General features: G+C 38.1%; 1 protein-coding gene across 1 annotated transcript in view; it reads left to right on the forward strand.

Moving 5' to 3' along the window:
- Positions 1-22,678, forward strand: part of ARR3 (arrestin 3) — a 43,646-nt gene that overhangs the window by 16,885 nt on the left and 4,083 nt on the right. The window contains 4 exon segments of the mRNA XM_053691294.1: positions 12,175-12,312; positions 14,461-14,544; positions 18,002-18,025; positions 18,362-18,418. Of these exon segments, the coding sequence (XP_053547269.1) occupies positions 12,175-12,312; positions 14,461-14,544; positions 18,002-18,025; positions 18,362-18,418 (303 nt within the window).

Consider the following 22,678-nt stretch of genomic DNA (forward strand, 5'->3'; position numbering starts at 1 on the left):
ATTCTCGCTGCAGCAACGCAGTTCTTAAGTTTACCGGCTAAGAGTGAGTCCGCCTTATTGCTTTTGTGGTATAAAAGCTGCTTAAAAGTGGAGAGAGCTTTTTGAACCCTCTGGAGTTCCAGTTCTTTAATCAGGCCCCATGTACCTTCACCGTGAGTGGCTGGGAAGGAGCTTTTCTATTTAAAATTTCCGCTGATCGCAAGTCACAATGCAATTTGCCTAAGGGAGCGCCGGCGAGCCTGCATAATTTTGCTACCTTAGCGATACATACACCTCTTAAATAGGCTTTCAAGGCCGCAAATCTGATTTGATGAGAGGTTTGTCCCTCTTGGTTATCCTGTAAGAATCTGGTGATATCCTCCCCAAGTCCCAGTAGGAAAGAAGTATCTTTCCACAAAAACCGTGGGAACTTCCAGGGTGGTCTCACACTAGAAGCTTGTGTGCCTTGTATCTGAAATGTAACAGCATCATGGTCAGACCAGACACAATGATGTATAGCCGACCTGCCAACAGAATTCAAGGTCCATGAACTAACAAAAAAATAATCGAGTCTGGAATAAGACCTGTGTGAGGCCGAGAAGTAAGTAAAGTCCTTCGAGTCAGGGTGGCATGCCCGCCATATGTCAAAGAGCGAATATTGGGCGATCAAGTGCTGAAACTTGGGGGCCACAGAAGTAGTATGAGTCCACCTTCTTATGAGAAGGGATTCTCTTATCAAGGAGCAGGTCCCAAACCAAATTAAAGTCACCTCCCAAGATCAAGGTGCCCTTGTTTTAATCTATCAACTAGGAGGAGGGTCTTTTTAAGAAAGGAGACCTTTCCTTGGTTGGGACTGTATATATTAACTAGGGTAAACAGCTGATCATTGTTTCCCAATTAAAATGAGGAAGCAGCCTTCCTCATCTCTTTCAACATGTACTAAGTGAAACGCTACATTTTTGTTAATCAGGATTGAGGCACCTCTCGCCTTATCTTTGTAAGTGGAGTGAAATATTTCTGGATAATGAGAGAACTTGAGTACTGGCATGTGCAAGGTCAACCAATGGGTCTCCTGTAGGAAAACCACGTCAGGGTTTTGCGACTTGAGAAAGTTTCTAAGCAGACTGCGCTTATTAGGGGAGTTAAGCCCCTTCACATTCAAAGTGAGGAAGGTCAAAGCCATTTTATGTGCCCTTCCTTTAAAAAAAAAAAAAAAAGGGGGGAAGGAGAAAGGGGCAGGAAATAGGGGAAAATTTAGGTAAGAAGGGAGATGTGTTGTCAGTAAAATAAGCACCCAAGCAACTTGAGTGACCAACAACTAGGACTCTCAATAATTATCTAACCAAATCTAGAGACTATCGTGCGAGGAAAGGAAATAAAGAAATGGAATCTGTGTTCAGGTGTTTACAATGTAAACTACATTCTTAAGGGGGGGCGGAAATCAGATGGTAGAGTTTTCTTAAATTGTAAAAGAACAGCCGGTAGAACCAGCGGGTCATAGGGGGTACTAACAGGAAACAAAAGTAAAACACCTACACAAACACTACCTATAGGCAGAAATGCTAAAAGAGAGGGGTAGGGGGGGGGGGAGGAAAGTATAAGCAGGTTTGTTTGATCCTAAAACTCTTATAAACAAAAACTAGAAAACTTGCCAGGGTGTATTTGGCTGCCTTAAGGGGATGACTATATTGAGACATCATAATGTGCGTGGATATATGTGAGCATATAGATAACCTGTGTAATCAGGGCCGTAATAAGGAGCATTAACACCACAGCGATTGTCTTATGTACAATATATGTCATTAATTGCAATATAATTCGGAGTAGTCCTTGATCCGTAGGCACTTAAAACCAGCCCTCACCCTTTTGGATCAGTGCATAGTAGAATAGGTGCAAACATTATATCACTAACAGTCTTACTTGAGATTTCAATGATATACATTTGAGTACACAGCAACACAATATACAATACAATCAAACAATATCATTTTTGCTCAGGACCACCATAAGGGATATTAAAGTAGCAACAACTATCATATTTACATTGAATAGTAAATGTCTCTAAAGGAACTCCTCTGATCTGTCTCATCGCACAGCCTCCATATAGCCGAAATCGGTCATGAGTCAGCCTGGGAAAAGCACCCCTTTTATAGTCTATGACATGCCATAGTAATGGGACAGAGCAGAACCTGAAATTACCATACCATTATAATATAGTACAGCCGTGTGTCCTCAAGCCCCTGTTGCATGGTCACAGAACATTGGGACTAAGTAAAAGCTAGCGGCTAAACATATAGGTATACAATTGAGTACACAGCAACAGAATATACAATACAATCAAACAATGACATTTTTGCTCAGGATCACCATGGGGAATATTCAAACAGTAACCGCTGTTATATACACACTGAATAGTAAAAAGTCTCTGGAGGAACTCCTCTGATCTTTCTCATCACACAGCCTCCATGTAGCCGAAATCAGTCATGGGTCGGCCTCGAAAAAGCACCCCTTTTATAGTCTATGGCATGCCATAGTAATGGGACAGAGCAGAACCTGAAATTACCATACCATTGTAACATAGTACAGCCGTGTATCCTCAAGCCCCTATTACATGGTCACAGGACATTGGGTCTAAGTAAAAGCTAGCGGGTGATAAAGTAAGGGAATAATAGTCACAATCAAAATTACAGTGAAGCATCTGATCTGATTCGCCACATCGCACAGTCTCGGTGCTTCAGAAAGGAGCCACATTATCAACTAGGGAAAAATCCCCTGCTGACTCCATATTGTGTTGTGGTGACGGGGCAGAACAGAGAATATATCTCCCAGATTCCACTATCCTACTTAGGGAACCTAGAGATATTAGACATGTAATCACATTAACGCTAGAATGCAACCTTAGTATTTACCCCAGGGTACTGAAACAAATAAACCTCATTGGTCAATACTCATATATTACTTTGATCATGACTCTATGCATATTATTTCATAAAGGTCAAACAAGGTTATAACATATAAACTAGACAAATCAGTGTTTACATATAAAAGTCCAGGAAGAGCTTTCTATCTCCAGGTAGAGACATTCTATAATAAATTAAACTAACCTGCCAAAAAGAAAAAAAAAACGGTAAGATTAAACCCAACCCTCCCCCCCCCCCCCCCAAATTAAATTACTTATCGTCCTGGGTTAATCGGTCACTCAGGATCTGGGACAAGCGGAATAGATGAAGGCAATCCAGCAGAAGATGATGGACCAGGGCCTGAAGAGAGACTTCGAATAGGAGACAGCAACTTGTGATTGGGTGGTCTCTGTGGCAGAGGCTGCCACTCAGAGGCAGACATGCTAAGGGTGGCCTGCAAACTGAGCGGAGTAGCTACTGGGGTTGCAGAAGGTTTCACCACTGGAGATGAAGGACGGACTCTGGGCCCCAATGTGTGGAGTAGGTCCCATTCCTTAAGATACTGTCGGGCTCTGTCTGGAGTATTGGCTGCAAAGAGATGACCGTCTTTGTGGATAAGGAGCTTCGTTGGGTACCCCCATCTGTATTTAATTCCATGTTGCCGGAGAACTTTAGTAGTTTCCCTAAATGTGGCTCGCTTTTGGATGTTAAACTGTGAAAGGTCAGGAAAAACTTGAATGTTCTGGAATCGATCAGGCAAAGCAGGACTAGAAAACATTGCTTTAGCAATCTGTTCCTTATATGTAAAAAAATGAAAGCGTGCAATCACATCTCTAGGCTTTTCAGATGGGACATTCCGCCCTCTGGGCAGTCTATGGACTCTATCCAATAAGTTTTCACTGGGCAGCTGTGGCGCCTTGAGAAGGCCACAAAACTCAGTTAAAAAAGCCTCCAGATCAGAAACAGAGACTTCTTCAGAGATCCCTCGAAATCTGAGGTTGTTGCGGCGGTAGCGATCTTCGATGTCCGCTTCTACTGAATCAAGCATATCAACCACTATTTGAGAGTGGTTTGAGAGGTTGACCTGCTCTACTGCCAGATCCTCCTGCTTCTGCTCCAAAACTTCAACTCTCTCGCTTATTGTACCAATATCTTTTCTTACGCCTAGATTTAGAGTTTTGTCGGTAACGACCCGCGTAGCTAACGCTGGCTTTTTTCTGGCCGCACCTTTTAAATACCTCTGGTATTGAGAGTTCACCGAATGGCTGCGTTAGGCTCCAAAAAGGGAGCGTACAGGCATATTTACCGCCACTGCAACTCTCGATACCAGAGTTGCTTACGAACACGGCCAGCTTCAAAAACGTGCTCGTGCACAATTCCCCCATAGAAAACAATGGGGCTGTTTGAGCTGAAAAAACACCTGCAAAAAAGCCGCGTTCAGCTCCTAACGCAGCCCCATTGTTTGCTATGGGGAAACACTTCCTACGTCTGCACCTAACACTCTAACATGTACCCCTAGTCTAAACACCCCTAACCTTACACTTATTAACCCCTAATCTGCCGCCCCCGCTATCGCTGACCCCTGCATATTATTTTTAACCCCTAATCTGCCGCTCCGTACACCCCCGCCACCTACATTATCCCTATGTACCCCTAATCTGCTGCCCTAACATCGCCGACCCCTATATTATATTTATTAACCCCTAATCTGCCGCCCCCAACGTCGCCTCCACCTAACTACACTTATTAACCCCTAATCTACCGACCGGACCTGAGTGCTACTATAATAAATGTATTAACCCCTAATCCGCCTCACTCCCGCCTCAATAACCCTATAATAAATAGTATTAACCCCTAATCTGCCCTCCCTAACATCACCGACACCTAACTTCAAACATTAACCCCTAATCTGCCGACTGGAGCTCACCGCTATTCTAATAAATGTATTAACCCCTAAAGCTAAGTCTAACCCTAATACTAACACCCCCCTAAATTAAATATAATTTAAATCTAACGAAATAAATTAACTATTATTAAATAAATTATTCCTATTTAAAGCTAAATACTTACCTGTAAAATAAACCCTAATATAGCTACAATATAAATTATAATTATATTATAGCTATTTTAGGATTAATATTTATTTTACAGGTAACTTTGTATTTATTTTAACCAGGTACAATAGCTATTAAATAGTTAAGAACTATTTAATAGCTAAAATAGTTAAAATAATTACAAAATTACCTGTAAAATAAATCCTAACCTAAGTTACAATTAAACCTAACACTATACTATCAATAAATAAATTAAATAAAATACCTACAATTACCTACAATTAAACCTAACACTACACTATCAATAAATTAATTAAATACAATTCCTACAAATAAATACAATTAAATAAACTAACTAAAGTACAAAAAATAAAAAAGAACTAAGTTACAAAAAATAAAAAAATATTTACAAACATTAGAAAAAAATTACAACAATTTTAAACTAATTACACCTACTCTAAGCCCCCTAATAAAATAACAAAGACCCCCAAAATAAAAAAATGCCCTACCCTATTCTAAATTACAAAAATTCAAAGCTCTTTTACCTTACCAGCCCTGAACAGGGCCCTTTGCGGGGCATGCCCCAAAGAATTCAGCTCTTTTGCCTGTAAAAAAAACACATACAATACCCCCCCCCAACATTACAACCCACCACCCACATACCCCTAATCTAACCCAAACCCCCCTTAAATAAACCTAACACTAAGCCCCTGAAGATCTTCCTACCTTATCTTCACCATACCAGGTTCACCGATCGATCCAGAAGAGCTCCTCCGATGTCTTGATCCAAGCCCAAGCGGGGGGCTGAAGAGGTCCATGATCCGGCTGAAGTCTTCATCCAAGCGGGAGCTGAAGAGGTCCATGATCCGGCTGAAGTCTTCTATCAACGGCATCTTCAATCTTCTTTCTTCAGGATCCGTGTTCATCCCGCCGACGCGGAACATCCATCTTCACCGACGACTTCCCGACGAATGACGGTTCCTTTAAGGGACGTCATCCAAGATGGCGTCCCTCGAATTCCGATTGGCTGATAGGATTCTATCAGCCAATCGGAATTAAGGTAGGAATATTCTGATTGGCTGATTCCATCAGCCAATCAGAATCAAGTTCAATCCGATTGGCCGATCCCATCAGCCAATCAGATTGAGCTCGCATTCTATTGGCTGAGGCGGATTAGGGGTTAATAACTTTATTATAGTAGCGGTGAGATCCGCTCGGCAGATTAGGGGTTAATAAGTGTAGGCAGGTGGAGGCGACGTTGAGGGGGGCAGATTAGGGGTTAATAAATATAATATAGGGGTCGGCGGTGTTAGGGGCAGCAGATTAGGGGTACATAGCTATAATGTAGGTGGCGGTTCTTTGCGGTCGGCAGATTAGGGGTTAATTATTGTAGGTAGCTGGCGGCGACGTTGTGGGGGGCAGGTTAGGGGTTAATAAATATAATATAGGGGTCGGCAGTGTTAGGGGCAGCAGATTAGGGGTACATAAGTATAACGTAGGTGGCGGTCGGCAGATTAGGGGTTAAAAAAATTTAATCGAGTGGCGGCGATGTGGGGGGACCTCGGTTTAGGGGTACATAGGTAGTTTATGGGTGTTAGTGTACTTTAGAGCACAGTAGTTAAGAGCTTTATGAACCGGCGTTAGCCCAGAAAGCTCTTAACTACTGACTTTTTTCTGCGGCTGGAGTTTTGTTGTTAGAATTCTAACGCTCACTTCAGCCACGACTCTAAATACCGGAGTTAGAAAGATCCCATTGAAAAGATAGGATACGCAATTGACGTAAGGGGATCTGCGGTATGGAAAAGTCGCGGCTGGAAAGTGAGCGTTAGACCCTTTCCTGACTGACTCCAAATACCGGCGGTAGCCTAAAACCAGCGTTAGGAGCCTCTAATGCTGGTTTTCACGGCTACCGCCAAACTCTAAATCTAGGCCTTAGGTCTGCTATTGAACTTTTAAAGGTTTTAGTAAGAGAGTCCTGCAGGTTAGTAATTTTCTGGGTAATTGTATTAACAATTTCAGCCGCCATATTGGATGGGAGGTCACAAGCTGTCTGAGAGTACTGGTCCAACAGGTCACTCTCCATAGGTGAAGGGATGTTAGAGGCCTCTGAGCCCAACTGTTTGTCTATCTGAGATTTTGGTTTAAAATGATCGGACATAGATTTTTTATATTCCGCATGGTGTACAGTCTTTCTTCTAGAGCCCTGTTGCATGATAAGGAGGCAATTGCGGCCTAATCCTGCTCTGGTTAGGTGAAGTAGGTACAGCTACAAGTGAACGGAATCCCAGGACAGAATTATTTGCCAGGTGTAGGAGTTTAGGACATAGCAAAGTTGAAGAGGGATAAAAAAAACCTTATTTTTCCCCCGACCGCCAGAATAGGTAGAGGTTCACATAGTTACCTTAGCATAAGTTCATCAAGGAAAGGAGGCTCAAAATAGAACTTGGTAGTAATTTCTGCTGACAGTAACTCTCTCCTATATTAAAGAGCAGGAAAAAAACGTCCTCAGAAAGACTCAGTCAGTCACCACTGTTAAGGGACTGGTAACCCTGGTTTTTGTCCCATAAATTATTCTTTATCTTCAGACCCTTGCACAATTGTTATAAGGGTGACGCAGTTGGGCTTTCTATTAAAGCCTATGGGGAGACCTGCTAGATATGTTCAGACCTAATACTGAGGAGCAGCTGCCATATGAGTTCTTCTCCCCGGGGAAATGTCACCACTGGACGATGTTGGAGAGGGGTAATGGGATATGACCTGCTGACCCTGGTCAGCAGGAAATGGAGGGGATGGAGAACAATCTAGCACTGAGTAGGTCTTGAATCCTTATGGTGCTATATGCTGCCGTTGAAAAATGGTAGTATGTGCAATGTCACTTGTATGCAGTAGGCCACGCACCAAACACTCTCAATATGGCAATAGATCTGTCCCAAAATGTAGCAGAGGCTATAACAGGGATAACACAGTATTTACGCCAACTATTAGTCTTCTATAATTTCCCCCACATCTAATGCAGCCTCAGAGCTTGGGGTAATAGTGTTGAAAACAGGAGATAGTGCTTGAGTGGCTTAAAACCTGATGTAGTCCCTATGGCTTGTTACTGCTAGCCAAATATATGGACAGAGTCACCAGTGAAAGCAGTCCTTAGGCCTATAATATGCAGTGATGAAGAGGGCTTAAGTTATTAGGCCGTTATAGTGTCTCTGAGTTTCCTCTGCTGGGTTGATTGCAGCCCGGTCCCCTGCTGTATGGGCCAAAACCTTAGCAAAATAGGTAGAAGCAGGTCAGGTTTAACCTGGGCCTAGCACCCACGGGCCTATGAAATCTTGAAGAACAAAAAAAGAAAGTCTCTGACAGAATACTAATTAGATCCCCACTTCTCAAGCTGCAAAGTGAAAGTATTGTTAACCGGGGGACAGGGCCCGCTCCGGGCAGTAGTAATGTATATGGAGGTCCTACTTTTTCTCAAAACCAAATATGGTGAAGTGTTAGTAGGATTGCAGTATGCGCATGTACTTTTTGGAAGTCTATAGGTAAAATTCACAAGTAAAGTAATGTAGGCCCAGCTGAGAGCGATTTAAAAAAAAAACCTCAATGACAGGTTCTCAAAGAATTATCAATGACCTATCGTACTTAATACCCAGTCACAGTCACTGACTTTGCCGTTCCATATGGTTTTATTTAGTCTTGTTGTGATCGGATATTACTTTAGAAGTGTCACGCGTGATATGGCCCAAGATGGCGGCCCCCCGCTACTAAGTGTGTCACACAGGTTATATGGGCCCTCTACCACCCGCACTCCACCATCAGTACCTGATATGTTATGGGACGACACTGGTCTGGTGCACCTCAGCTCTGGAGTGGAGCCCCGACCCTCCGTAGCTGCTCCAGTAATTACAGGCACTTGCGGGAGGTCGGTAGGCTGAACAAAGTGTTGGATCCGGTTCTCAGTTAGGCTGTAAATGTCCAATTTCCAGTTTATAGATAGGTGGTAGAGCTCACTAGTCGATGGACTCACCCGGTCCGGAGCGGAGCCCCGACCCTCCGGAGCAGCAGAGTATAAGATCCAAGGTGTCGCTGTTACAGGTGATTTCCCGCCAATAGGCCGCTACAGTCCTGAAACCCAGAGCTGTTCAAAGTGCAAATTCAGGAGGTTACTATAGATAAGACTCGGCTCCACTAACTTACTTCCCAATTGGTAGGATTTTAAGTGGAGATTAGTAAGATAAATTGAAATAATAATAAACTTATTTAACTTAATAAACAGCAGAGCTCTTCTTTAGTGCGACTGTCCTCGTTAGCGGTTAACTCCGCCCCCGTTATACTTATTTTTTTAATATTTAAACTGATAACATTTTAAAGTATGCATCTGCATATTATTGCCAGTTTCAGGCTAATCTTTGATTTGAATACATCATTCTATTTAGCATTTATTCAGTGTTTAAAGGGACATGAAACCGAATATTTTAAACAACTTTCTAATTTACTTCTATTGTCACATTTTCTTTGTGCTTTTGGTATTTTGTGTTGAAAAGCAGGGACATAAGCTCAGGAGCGTGCACGTGTCTGGAGCACTATATGGCAGCAGTTTTGCAATAATGTTAACCATTTGCAAAAACATGAAATGGCAGCACTATTACCTGCCATATAGTACTTCAGACACTTACCTAGGTATCTCTTCAACAAAGAATAAATTAAATTGTATGCTTTGTATGAATAACAAAAAATAATAGATTGGGTTTCATATCTCTTTAATAAAATATGCAAAAGTAACTTTTATTCATTTCTATAACTTTTTCCTGCCATCACAGATTTGTTTTTCTTTTAGAATGATTACATGGAAGGTTATTCCCTAGGGGTTTGACATATAAATGTACCACTTTCAGAAACGTTCCAGCTCTATAGAATGATGTAGGAAGATAGAAAAAATAATTATTACCTTTACCTTCGTACCTTATGCCAAAAGAATGATTTTTACCTTTACCCCTTAACGACGCATGTCGTACAGGGTACATCGCACACAACCTGGTCTTAAAAGACCAGCGACGTACCCTGTACGACATTAGGGGTTTAAAGCGGCTGGAAGCAATCCTGCTCGCTTCCAGCCGCTTTCCGGTTATTGCAGGATGCCTCGATATCGAGGCATCCTGCAATAACACCCCTTGGCCATCTGATGCAGAGAGAGCCACTCTGTGGCCCTCTCTGCACCGGACATCGATGGCCTGTATCGTTGGTGGGTGGGAGCCGACTTGGGAGGTGGGTGGGCGGCCATCGATGGGCCGGTAATGCAGAGGGGGGCGGGATCGGGGGCGGGGCCGATGGGGGTGTGCACGGGGGCGCGCGCGCGTGCACGGGGGCGGCGGGGGCATGCACGTGGCGTGAGTGGGTGGGAACCGCTACACTACAGAAAAGTTTTGGTTGTATAAGTGGGAGAAAGGGGTATTTCATTGTTTAAAAAAAAAACAATCTAAGGTATCTAGGAGGGGGTGGGGAGTTGGTCTTTGGTAGGGGGGGAGCTACACTACAGAAAATGGGAAAAATAAAAAATAAAAAAAAATTATTCTAAACTGGGTACTGGCAGACAGCTGCCAGTACCCAAGATGGCGCCCATTAAGGCAGAGGGGGAGGGTTAGAGAGCTTTTTGGTGGGGGATCAGTCAGGTTGGGGGCTAAGGGGGGTCCTACACATCAGCATATGTAAATATGCTTTTTTTTTTTTAAAAAAAAAAAAAGCCTAAATATACCTTTTATTTTAGTACTGGCAGAGTTGCTGCCAGTACTTAAGATGGCGGGGACAATTGTGGGGTGGGGGAGGGAAGAGAGCTGTTTGGGAGGGATCAGGGGGTCTGATGTTTCAGGTGGGAGGCTGAGCTCTACACTAAAGCTAAAATTAACCCTGCAAGCTCCCTACATGCTCCCTAATTAACCCCTTCACTGCTGGGCATAATACACGTGTGGTGCACAGTGGCATTTAGCGGCCTTTTAATTACCAAAAAGCAACGCCAAAGCCATATATGTCTGCTATTTCTGAACAAAGGGGATCCCAGATAAGCATTTACAACCATTTGTGCCATAATTGCACAAGCTGTTTGTAAATAATTTCAGTGAGAAACCGAAAGTTTGTAAAAAAAATTGTGAAAAAGTGAACTATTTTTTGTATTTGATCGCATTTGGCGGTGAAATGGTGGCATGAAATATACCAAAATTGGCCTAGATCAATACTTTGGGATGTCTACTAAAATAAAATATATACATGTCAATGGATATTCAGGGATTCCTGAAAGATATTAGTGTTCTAATGTAACTAGCGCTAATTTTGGAAAAAAATGGTTTGGAAATAGCAAAGTGCTACTTGTATTTATGGCCCTATAACTTGCAAAAAAAAGCAAAGAACATGTAAACATTGGGTATTTCTAAACTCAGGACAAAATTTAGAAACTATTTAGCATGGGTGTTTTTTGGTGGTTGTAGATGTGTAGCAGATTTTGAGGGTCAAAGTTAGAAAAAGTGTGTTTTTTCCATTTTTTTCTCATATTTTATAATTTTTTTTATAGTAAATTATAAGATATGATGAAAATAATGGTATCTCTAGAAAGTCCATTTAATGGCGAGAAAAACGGTGTATAATATGTGTGGTTACAGTAAATGAGTAAGAGGAAAATTACAGCTAAACACAAACACCGCAAAAATGTAAAAATAGCATTGGTCCCAAACGGACAGAAAATGGAAAAGTGCTGTGGTCATTAAGGGGTTAAAGGGACATGAAACCTAAAAAATGTTTTTTCATGATTTAGAAAGAGCATGCAGTTTTAAACAACTTTCTAATTTATTTATATTATCTCATTTGCTTTATTCTCTTGATATTCTTAGCTGAAAAGCATATCTAGATAGGCTCAGTAGCTGCTGATTGGTTGCTGCACATAGATACCTCCTGTGATTGACTCTCCCATGTGCATTGCTCTTTCTTCAACAAAGGATATCTAAAAAATGAAGCAAATTAGATAATGGAAGTAAATTGGAAAGTTGTTTAAAATTGTATTCTCTATCTGAATCATGAAAGAAAAAATTTGGGTTTAGTGTCCCTTTAAACATTCCACATCAAAGTTTCACACCACAGTTTCCACCACTGGTTCCTTTTCTAGTCCCTAACACCCACTCACACTGTCAACCCCAAAACTGTTTTGTATTGTTTTTGTTTCTTTGTCCACCCACCTCATTTTCTCTCTGTTTTCACTTCCTTAGTGACAATGTAGCAGCAAATTCTGCACTATGTAGAACCTACTCAGTAACACCGATTCTGGCCAATAATCGTGAGAAACGTGGTCTGGCATTGGATGGTCGACTGAAACATGAAGATACCAACCTGGCATCATCTACAATGTAACCTTTATGTTTCATATAGTAATCAGTTTCCCAAAATATTTATCTATTCTGCTTGTGCTAGCTATTAACAACACAATATTATTAACTATGGGCTAGATTGCAAGTGACACACTAACAGTTGCATGCAAGCGATATTGGGTTTATTGACCCTGTTGGCACGCGTCGGAAATAGTGTGTGTATTACAAATTGAAAGTAAACGCGATCACTTGAGCGCAATAGAAGTTAACGTGCGTCAGGTTACATTGACCTCAGAGCTCTGGTTAACTGGTACATTTGAATAAAAAGTTGCACCAAACACATCAAAATTACATGTAAAGTATTGTTACACTTACAACAACACCATCTGATAAAAAATATTTAAAAAACAAATATTACATAAAAAGATATGAGGTCTCAAAAAAAAAAGGGCTTTAACATAGAGATACATTCATATACTGTACATGTCTAAATATGTATGTGTATATAAATATATATATAAAAGTGTGTGTGTGTACATATGTATTTATATGTGTATGTATGATTTTACAGACATATATATATATACTGTATATACACATACACAAAAATGTACACCCATCTATACATATATAATGGAGCCCTTTGCAGTCAAGTAGATGAAAACATGAAAGAAGTGTTATACTGTGTATAAATATTTCACATTTCAATGTTCTGCACATAGCAGAATATGTTCTATGTATTTTTAAATAGATATTCATATATATATAGAGGTAGCCCTCAGTTTACGCCAGGGTTAGGTTCCAGAAGGAATGGTTGTAAATCGAAACCTTTGTAAATTGAAACCCAGTTTATAATGTAAGTCAATGGGAAGTGAGGTAGTTAGGTTCCAGGCCCCTCTCAAAATTGGCATAAGTAACACCTAATACATTATTTTTAAAGCTTTGAAATGATGACTTTAAATGCTAAACAGCATTATAAACCTAATAAAATAATCACACAACACAGAATATATAATTAAACTAAGTTAAATGAACAAAAACATTTGCTAAACAGCATTATAAACTTAATAAAATAATCACACAACGCAGACTTTACTTGCATTTTTCTGCAAACAGTTCTTTCTATGCATTCCAATCTGGACTGATTTATAGACAGGAAGATCTTGTTCCTTTGCAAGCTGCTCAATAGCTCAGATCTGGTTAAACTGATTAATTTCAGATTGCTTGGCTTGCATAACTTTGCTGCAACACAAGCGGACAGCTCCACCTACTGGCTATTTTAATCAATGCACTGCTTCTCAATGCTTTTTAATAGCAGTCACATGACTGAAAAAAAAGGTTGTTATTCTGAAACGGTATAAATTGAACCGTTGTAAACCGAGGGCCACCTGTATATATAATCATACATATATATATATATATATATATATATATATATATATACATATATATACATACATACATACATACACACAGTATAGGTATAACTTTATATTGTAAAAAAAATGCCATCACCTATATGTAGAAATATGTATTTATGAAAAAATAGAACATATTCTTCTATGAGAAGAACATTGGATAATGAAATATTAAAATTTTCATGTCAAGCTAGCGCACTTGAGAATATGCGATTGGGTTAGCGCTCGAGTAGGGTGTTAGGTTTTTTCCACTTTTTTTACTCCATTGACTACTATGGGGGAATTCATTAACGCGTGCGCAATATTCTAAGTTCTTCTTACGCTTATCGGGTTAGCGCGCAAGCGATAACTTTTTACTTTAAACTTGTAATACGCGCGCTTCCCGATGCAAGCAAAAAGCTTACTTCTACCACAGTTAGCTCGCGAGTGGAAGTGCTAAATATCGCTCCACTTGTAATCTAGCCTTACACTAACACTGAACCATCCATTCCACTTTGCTGTCTAACTCCTGCCCCTCAGTGTATAATCCATGTCTATTGTGGCTACATTCACAGAAGGCTGGCAGCGACTTATACAATGTTTTGCTAATTGTTTTATTACTTGTTTCTATAAAGTCTTTTTGTACCAGAGTGTTGTTCCCATTATATTCTGGCAATTGCTATGGTGCTTAGGTATTCTTTTATTTAGTTTATTTTGCCCCATGTATAAAGTTGTATAGTTCTAAATGAAAGTGATTTATGATGTTTATACTGGTCATCTCTCTTTTCAGAATGCGTCCAGGAATGGATAAAGAGGTGATGGGAATCTTGGTATCTTATAAAGTCAGAGTAAGTCTGCTGGTGTCTAGAGGAGGGTAAGTACAGTTTGTACATATGGGTAAATACATATTTATACATAAATTAACTAAACCATTTCTATAATCGTGCGTGGTATCCAGGAATTCATTAGGGCTCAGTGAAAGCAGCCCAACTTAAAATTAAAACTTGTTTGATTTAGATAGAGAACTCTTAAAATCACTTCTATTTTGATATATATGTTGTTCTCTTGGTATCCTTTGTTGAAAAAAATATGTACACAGTCTACACTACTTAGAGGCTCCTAGCTGCTTAATGGTGGCTGCACATATATGCCTCTTGTCATTGGCTTGCTAGATATGTTCATTTACCAAGAGAATGATGCAAATCTGATAAGTAGATTCGCAAGTTGTTTAAAATTGTATGCACTATTCGAATCATGAAAAATATGGGGTGTCATGTCCCTTTAACTACTGTTAACCATGGGTTATGTAGCCAACACATTTTTTTTGTACTTAGTTATTTGTAGCATATTTAGTGCATATACATAGATATTACTGTTATGTAGCATATTTAGTGCATATACATAGATATTACTGTTGTGTAGCATATTTAGTGCATATACATAGATATTACTGTTGTGTAGCATATTTAGTGCATATACATAGATATTACTGTTATGTAGCATATTTAGTGCATATACATAGATATTACTGTTGTGTAGCATATTTAGTGCATATACATAGATATTACTGTTGTGTAGCATATTTAGTGCATATACATAGATATTACTGTTGTGTAGCATATTTAGTGCATATACATAGATATTACTGTTGTGTAGCATATTTAGTGCATATACATAGATATTACTGTTGTGAAGCATATTTAGTGCATATACATAGATATTACTGTTGTGTAGCATATTTAGTGTATATACATAGATATTACTGTTGTGTAGCATATTTAGTGCATATACATAGATATTACTGTTGTGTAGCATATTTAGTGCATATACATAGATATTACTGTTGTGTAGCATTATTACTGTTGTGTAGCATATTTAGTGCATAAACATAGATATTACTGTTGTGTAGCATATTTAGTGCATATACATAGATATTACTGTTGTGTAGCATATTTAGTGCATATACATAGATATTACTGTTGTGTAGCATATTTAGTGCATATACATAGATATTACTGTTGTGTAGCATATTTAGTGCATATACATAGATATTACTGTTGTGTAGCATATTTAGTGCATATACATAGATATTACTGTTGTGAAGCATATTTAGTGCATATACATAGATATTACTGTTGTGTAGCATATTTAGTGTATATACATAGATATTACTGTTGTGTAGCATATTTAGTGCATATACATAGATATTACTGTTGTGTAGCATATTTAGTGCATATACATAGATATTACTGTTGTGTAGCATTATTACTGTTGTGTAGCATATTTAGTGCATAAACATAGATATTACTGTTGTGTAGCATATTTAGTGCATATACATAGATATTACTGTTGTGTAGCATATTTAGTGCATATACATAGATATTACTGTTGTGTAGCATATTTAGTGTATATAGATAGATATTACTGTTGTGTAGCATATTTAGTGCATATACATAGATATTACTGTTGTGTAGCATATTTAGTGCATATACATAGATATTACTGTTGTGTAGCATATTTAGTGCATATACATAGATATTACTGTTGTGTAGCATATTTAGTGCATATACATAGATATTACTGTTGTGTAGCATATTTAGTGCATATACATAGATATTACTGTTGTGTAGCATATTTAGTGTATATACATAGATATTACTGTTGTGTAGCATATTTAGTGCATATACATAGATATTACTGTTGTGTAGCATATTTAGTGCATATACATAGATATTACTGTTGTGTAGCATATTTAGTGCATATACATAGATATTACTGTTGTGTAGCATATTTAGTGTATATACATAGATTTTACTGTTGTGTAGCATATTTAGTGCATATACATAGATATTACTGTTGTGTAGCATATTTAGTGCATATACATAGATATTACTGTTGTGTAGCATTATTACTGTTGTGTAGCATATTTAGTGCATATACATAGATATTACTGTTGTGTAGCATATTTAGTGCATATACATAGATATTACTGTTGTGTAGCATATTTAGTGTATATAGATAGATATTACTGTTGTGTAGCATATTTAGTGCATATACATAGATATTACTGTTGTGTAGCATATTTAGTGCATATACATAGATATTACTGTTGTGTAGCATATTTAGTGTATATACATTGATATTACTGTTGTGTAGCATATTTAGTGCATATACATAGATATTTTTGTTGTGTAGCATATTTAGTGCATTTACATAGATATTACTGTTGTGTAGCATATTTAGTGTATATACATAGATATTACTGTTGTGTAGCATATTTAGTGCATATACATAGATATTACTGTTGTGTAGCATATTTAGTGCATATACATAGATATTACTGTTGTGTAGCATATTTAGTGTATATACATAGATATTACTGTTGTGTAGCATATTTAGTGCATATACATAGGTATTACTGTTGTGAAGCATATTTAGTGCATATACATAGGTATTACTGTTGTGAAGCATATTTCAGATATTTGTGATGCATTTCAGATATTTGTTCTTACAACAGGTTCTGTAAGCTGCAGAAATGCAAATGAGATTTAATTATATAGCAAATATGACTGCACCCATTACTTAGTACTTGGCCAGCCACTATTAGTCATTATGGATTTTGTGGGAAAGTAAGAATCATTTGGTTGATAAATTATTCCTCCCACACACTATATTGCTATCTAAACAACTGAGTAATAAAGTGCAATGGAGAAGAACGTTAGTGCCTGTCAACATCTGAGCACAGAAGTGCATTGCTGCTTCTTCAACAAAGGATACTAATAGAATTAAGCAAATGCCAACAATAGAAGTAAAATGGAAAGTTGTTTAAAATTGAGTGATGTCCCTTTGAGTAGATTGCCCTATGAGCAAAGAACTTCAACTTCTTAGATTTTAAAGGGACATGAAACCCAAAAATTTTCTTTCATGATTCAGACAGAGGGGACGCTTTATCAATGTCTGTCCGACATGATACGCTGTAGTGTATCATGTCCGACAGACATCACTGAATGCCGACAGCATACGCTGTTGGCATTTAACATTGCACAAGCAGTTCTGGTGAACTGCTTGTGCAATGCCGCCCCCTGCAGATTTGCGGCCTCTAGCAGGTGGTGTTAATCAATTACTTTGAAAGTTTAGAAATTGAGAATTGATCTTGGTTGGTATATTGAACTCAATAGGGTACAGAGGTGCTGGGCAAAGACACTGATTACAGAGCGGAGGAGACTCAAATCACCAACCATCTTTATTGTAGCTCCAAAATTATAGTACTGTACATGTCTGCTCTGAATAATCAACAAACTCACTTTTTTACCCTCAATATTTCTTTGCAGCATTCTGGGGGATTTGACATCAAGGTAAAGAAAAAGGGGCAATCATGATATACAATGGAGTGTCACCCCAACTATGCACAAACTCCTACTCCTTGTAGGCAGCCACATAACCAAAATTGATCTCACTCCTACCCCTAGGTACACCCCTGTATAACAGCCCCCACATTATCTAGCTCTTTGATTGATTACATACCCATAATCTCCGTCCCTGCTTCTCAGCTGAAAATCTATATCGCAATTGGTCCTCAAAACACAATGTCCCCTTGATGTTTAGTGAGGTATCTTACCTTTCATTTCTCCATTAGAGGAGCTTCAGAAGTCCAGTCTAACAGAACCCTCTATTTTTTTTCTTTGCCTTAGTGATGTTGCTGTGGAACTGCCACTAACGTTGATGCATCCTAAACCATCTGAGAGTGAGTCTGCACACTACATAATGAGTTTAATTCATTGGGGCCAATTTATTAATGTCTGTCCAACATGATATGCTGTAGGGTATCATGTCCGACAGACATCGCTGAATCCCGATGCATACGCTGTCAGCATTTAACATTGCACAAGCAGTTCACCAGAACTGCTTGTGCAATGCCGCCCCCTGCAGATTCGCGGCCAATTGGCCGCTAGCAGGGGTGTCAATCAGCACGATCGTATAGGCTCGGGCGGATTGCAGACCGTAGCCTCAGAGGCAGCGGATCAGTTATGGAGCAGCGGTCTTAAGACAGCTGCTTCATAACTGCTGTTTACTGAGTTCCTATAGGCTTGCGCGGAAACAGGGGCATCAAGCTCCATCTAATCCTTATAATCATCATCTCGTAGATGATAAAACACTCATTCTGAAATGTACAAATATACATTTTTACTCTTTTGAATAACAATATGAGAAGGATGAAAAAAAAAAAATCTATCTCCACCTTAGGTCTTTGAGTCCTAAGCAATAGTTACTTATAAATTATCATTTATGTGACAGTGTGGGATAAACAATTATTGCTTGTATTTCTATACAGTTTAACTTTGTTTCTATAACTTTGGTTTATCTACTTTAACTTAAACTTTTCTAACTGCAGATCATTTCCAATAGTGTGACCATGACTTGTCACTGTCATTTAGATCTAATATTTTAGCTTATCTAAATATGTTTGTTGCTATAAACCAGAAATCCTTACAAGAATTTAGAGGACGCTATAACTGCAAGTTAGAGTTATCACAGTGCACTGGATTTGCTAATCTCTTCTGTAGCTGAGGGGATAGAGTCTGACTGTGATTCCAGACTATTGTCTTTCAGTTCCATCATTCTAGTCAGGGCTGCTCACAAAGTTGTTCATTACGGTTACATTGTACGCTAAACATTTTTATAGGCTGAAGTCTTCACTGTGAATTGCTACACTACTGTCGACATATGTTACTTTAAACCAAGTACATCATAATAAAGTCTTTCCCAGTCTTATAAAAAATGTGAGCACTTTAGCTCAGGCTTATCATGCGGTAGGCCAAAGCAGACATTTTGTTAATAGTAAAAGAAAATTGTAATGTGTTTGGCTACTATAAGATGGTACATCTTGGAATTGCAACAGAAAGTACTTGTGGCTTGCTAAAATGTAGTATGTAGCTTAAAGGGACATTAAAAGTAATGTTTATATGTGCATCATATATTCATCACTGCATTACAAAATATATGCACATAAAATAAATGCTTGTAAAAAAAAAAATATTCAAAAGGGACATTAAAAACCTTGAGACTATACTCTAAAATGGTTAATCATGTGTTTTTTTTTTGTTTTTTTTTAAATGCATAATATTCTCAGGCTAATCTTTGCTTTGAATAGATACTACTGTCTAGCACATATTTAGTGTTTAATGTCCATTTCCTTACACTTTAAAAGGATATGAAATTTGAGTCATTAACATAAATCACATTCTACTACTTATGAATGAAGCATTTTCAAGCATTTTTATATTTACACTGGTGGCATAAAAGTTATACTTTTTATACTTTAACATTAAAGAGACATTCCAGCCAAAACTGGAATCCACATGGATGCATTTCAGTTTTGAATAGAAGCATTTTGTAATAAACGTATTAGCAAAAATGCTTCTAATAAAAGCTATAGATGCTTAAAATGTGTATTTAAGTATCCACCGTGCACCAGCATTTTAAACACAGCACTTGCTCAGAGAGCCTAAGGTGTTTGTACCATCTGGTAATAACTCAATTTGTTAATTGCTGACATAATACAAGCCCCACTGGTGCTCTAAGCAGCTACAGTATTTAGAATGCTGGTGCACTAAGAATATCTAACTATACTTCTCATGCACGTGCAGAGAAAAATGTTAACACTAAGGGGTCTATTTAACAAGGGCCGTATGGCCCCTGTTCCCCTTGTTTCCGCGCGAGACTTCAGGCTTGCCGGAAACGTGAGTTAAGAAGCAGCGGTCTTAAGACAGCTGCTCCTAAACTCATATGCCGCCTCTGAGGCGGCGTATAGCAATCAGCCCGATCATGTACGATCGGGCTAATTGACACCCCCTGCTAGCGGCTGCGAATCTGCAGGGGTGGTATTGCACCAGCAGTTCACAAGAACTGCTGGTGCAATGATAAATGCCGACAGCGTATGCTGTCGGCATTTATCGATGTGCGGCGGACATGGTTCGCTATAGCGGATCATGTCTGTCCGCACATACTGTATATAAATAGACCCCTAAAACAGTGATTACATTTACTAGAGGCATTTTGCCAATACATGTATATTGCAAACATGTTTCTATTCAAAGATGTAATTCATCTATGTGTATTTAAATACTGACTGGAATGTCATTTTAACCTAGATCTTAATCGAAACTACTGACCACACTGTTGCTTAATACTATCTACCTGGAACTCATTGTTTTGCAATGATTTGTCATTTAGCCCAGGATTATTACAAAGTGTACACTACTGTAATGTAGAATTTTTACAACGTTAAATGTAGTCTGAAAAAATCGTAAGCAATGTTCATCATTCAAACTCATGTTGTATACATTTTCCTCTTTTCCATGCTTCAAATAAAACAAATTCTACAGACTTGGCCAGGTAAGTGGCAATAAACAAATGACTGCATCATGGAGCGTATTAGCAAATGTAATGTTTGTACTTTCTTATGTGGGTTTAGTTTTTAAGATGCATGCTAAAAATCTGAGTTTTATCAATATTGTTACTCAAGAGGTTGCATACAGGTGCAGCTATATGGAGTAAACGTGTACACTGATAGCCACTGACTTACACTTAAACTGCATTTTTTTCTATGCCATTTATTTATTCATTTTATTAAGGAAGGGTTCATAAAAAGAAAAAAACAACAACTTCAGACGACCATAATTTAGTGCATATATAATTTCACAATTAAAATAAACTTTACATTCAGATACACTATGCAAAAGATAAAACAAAATAATGTGCATGTCTGTCATTGCAAAAAACTAAACAGACTCTTACTGCATCCAACACTAATATTATAAATAATAATAATAATAATATTATATATATATATATAATAAAAATAATTAGTTATTCAAACAGTCCAGAGTGAAAACAAAGCCTTAGTGCCAATAAAAAAAAGAGAACACCTTAGTGCATCCATCAAATCCTGAGACAGATATCTTAAAATGTCTGAAGTAAGGAAAAACAAAAACTCTTAGTGCATCCTACACTATCTTAATGGGATCGTCTAATCTAAATTAAACTTTCATGATTCAGAAAGAGCATGCAATTTTAAGCAGCTTTCTAATTGACTCCTATTATCATTTTTTCTTTGCATATTGGTATCTTTATTTGAAAAAGAAAGAATGTAAACTTAGGACCCGGCCCATTTTTGGTTCAGCACCTAGGTAGCGCTTGCTAAATTGGTGGCTACATTTAGACTCCAATCAGCAAGCGCTACCCAGGGTGCTGAACCAAAAATGGGCTTGCTCCTAAGCTTACATTACAGCTTTTTCAAATAAAGATACCAAGAGAACAAAGAAAATGTAATAATAGGAATTCATAAGAAAGTATCTTAGAATTGCATACTCTATCTGAATCATGAAAGAAAAAAAATGGGTTTCATATCCCTTTATTGAACTGTCTATAGTAAACAAAAAACTATTACATCCAATATCGCCCTCTTAAAAGAGTTATCTTAGCCATACACCTTACATAACATTTAACATATTTAAAATAAGACAAAGCTTTACTGATGATATAAATTCATATTAAAATTATACAATAATCAAACATCTAATCTCAATATGTAGCAACCTATGCTGTTTTTAAGATGACATAGGACCAGCTGTTTTTTTTTATTCTTAAAGCAGATATAATTCAAGTACATTTCCTTGCTATTTGTTAAATCATGAACCCCACTACAAATGTTAAAATAGCCACAGATTTATTAAGAAAAAAACCATTTTACAAATGTCTGTTTCCATCATGTGCCTTTTATTTTTTATATATGAAGCACTTGTCTGGTGTTCTGAGATTATTTGCTTTTTTCTGTGTCAAAGACTTAACTTCCAGGCACTAATGTATCTGTCCAATACAGGAAGAGTGTAAGTAACCAAATTACTTCCGGTCAGTCTATGATTTGGGTTTTGATTCTGAAGTGCTAAATTAAATACATGATTCTAGGAAATAACATATCAGTATCAGAGTAAATAAAGTAACACTAG

The sequence above is a fragment of the Bombina bombina genome, chromosome 1, assembly GCF_027579735.1.
Source record: "Bombina bombina isolate aBomBom1 chromosome 1, aBomBom1.pri, whole genome shotgun sequence".
In the NCBI taxonomy this organism is placed as follows: Eukaryota; Metazoa; Chordata; class Amphibia; order Anura; family Bombinatoridae; genus Bombina; species Bombina bombina.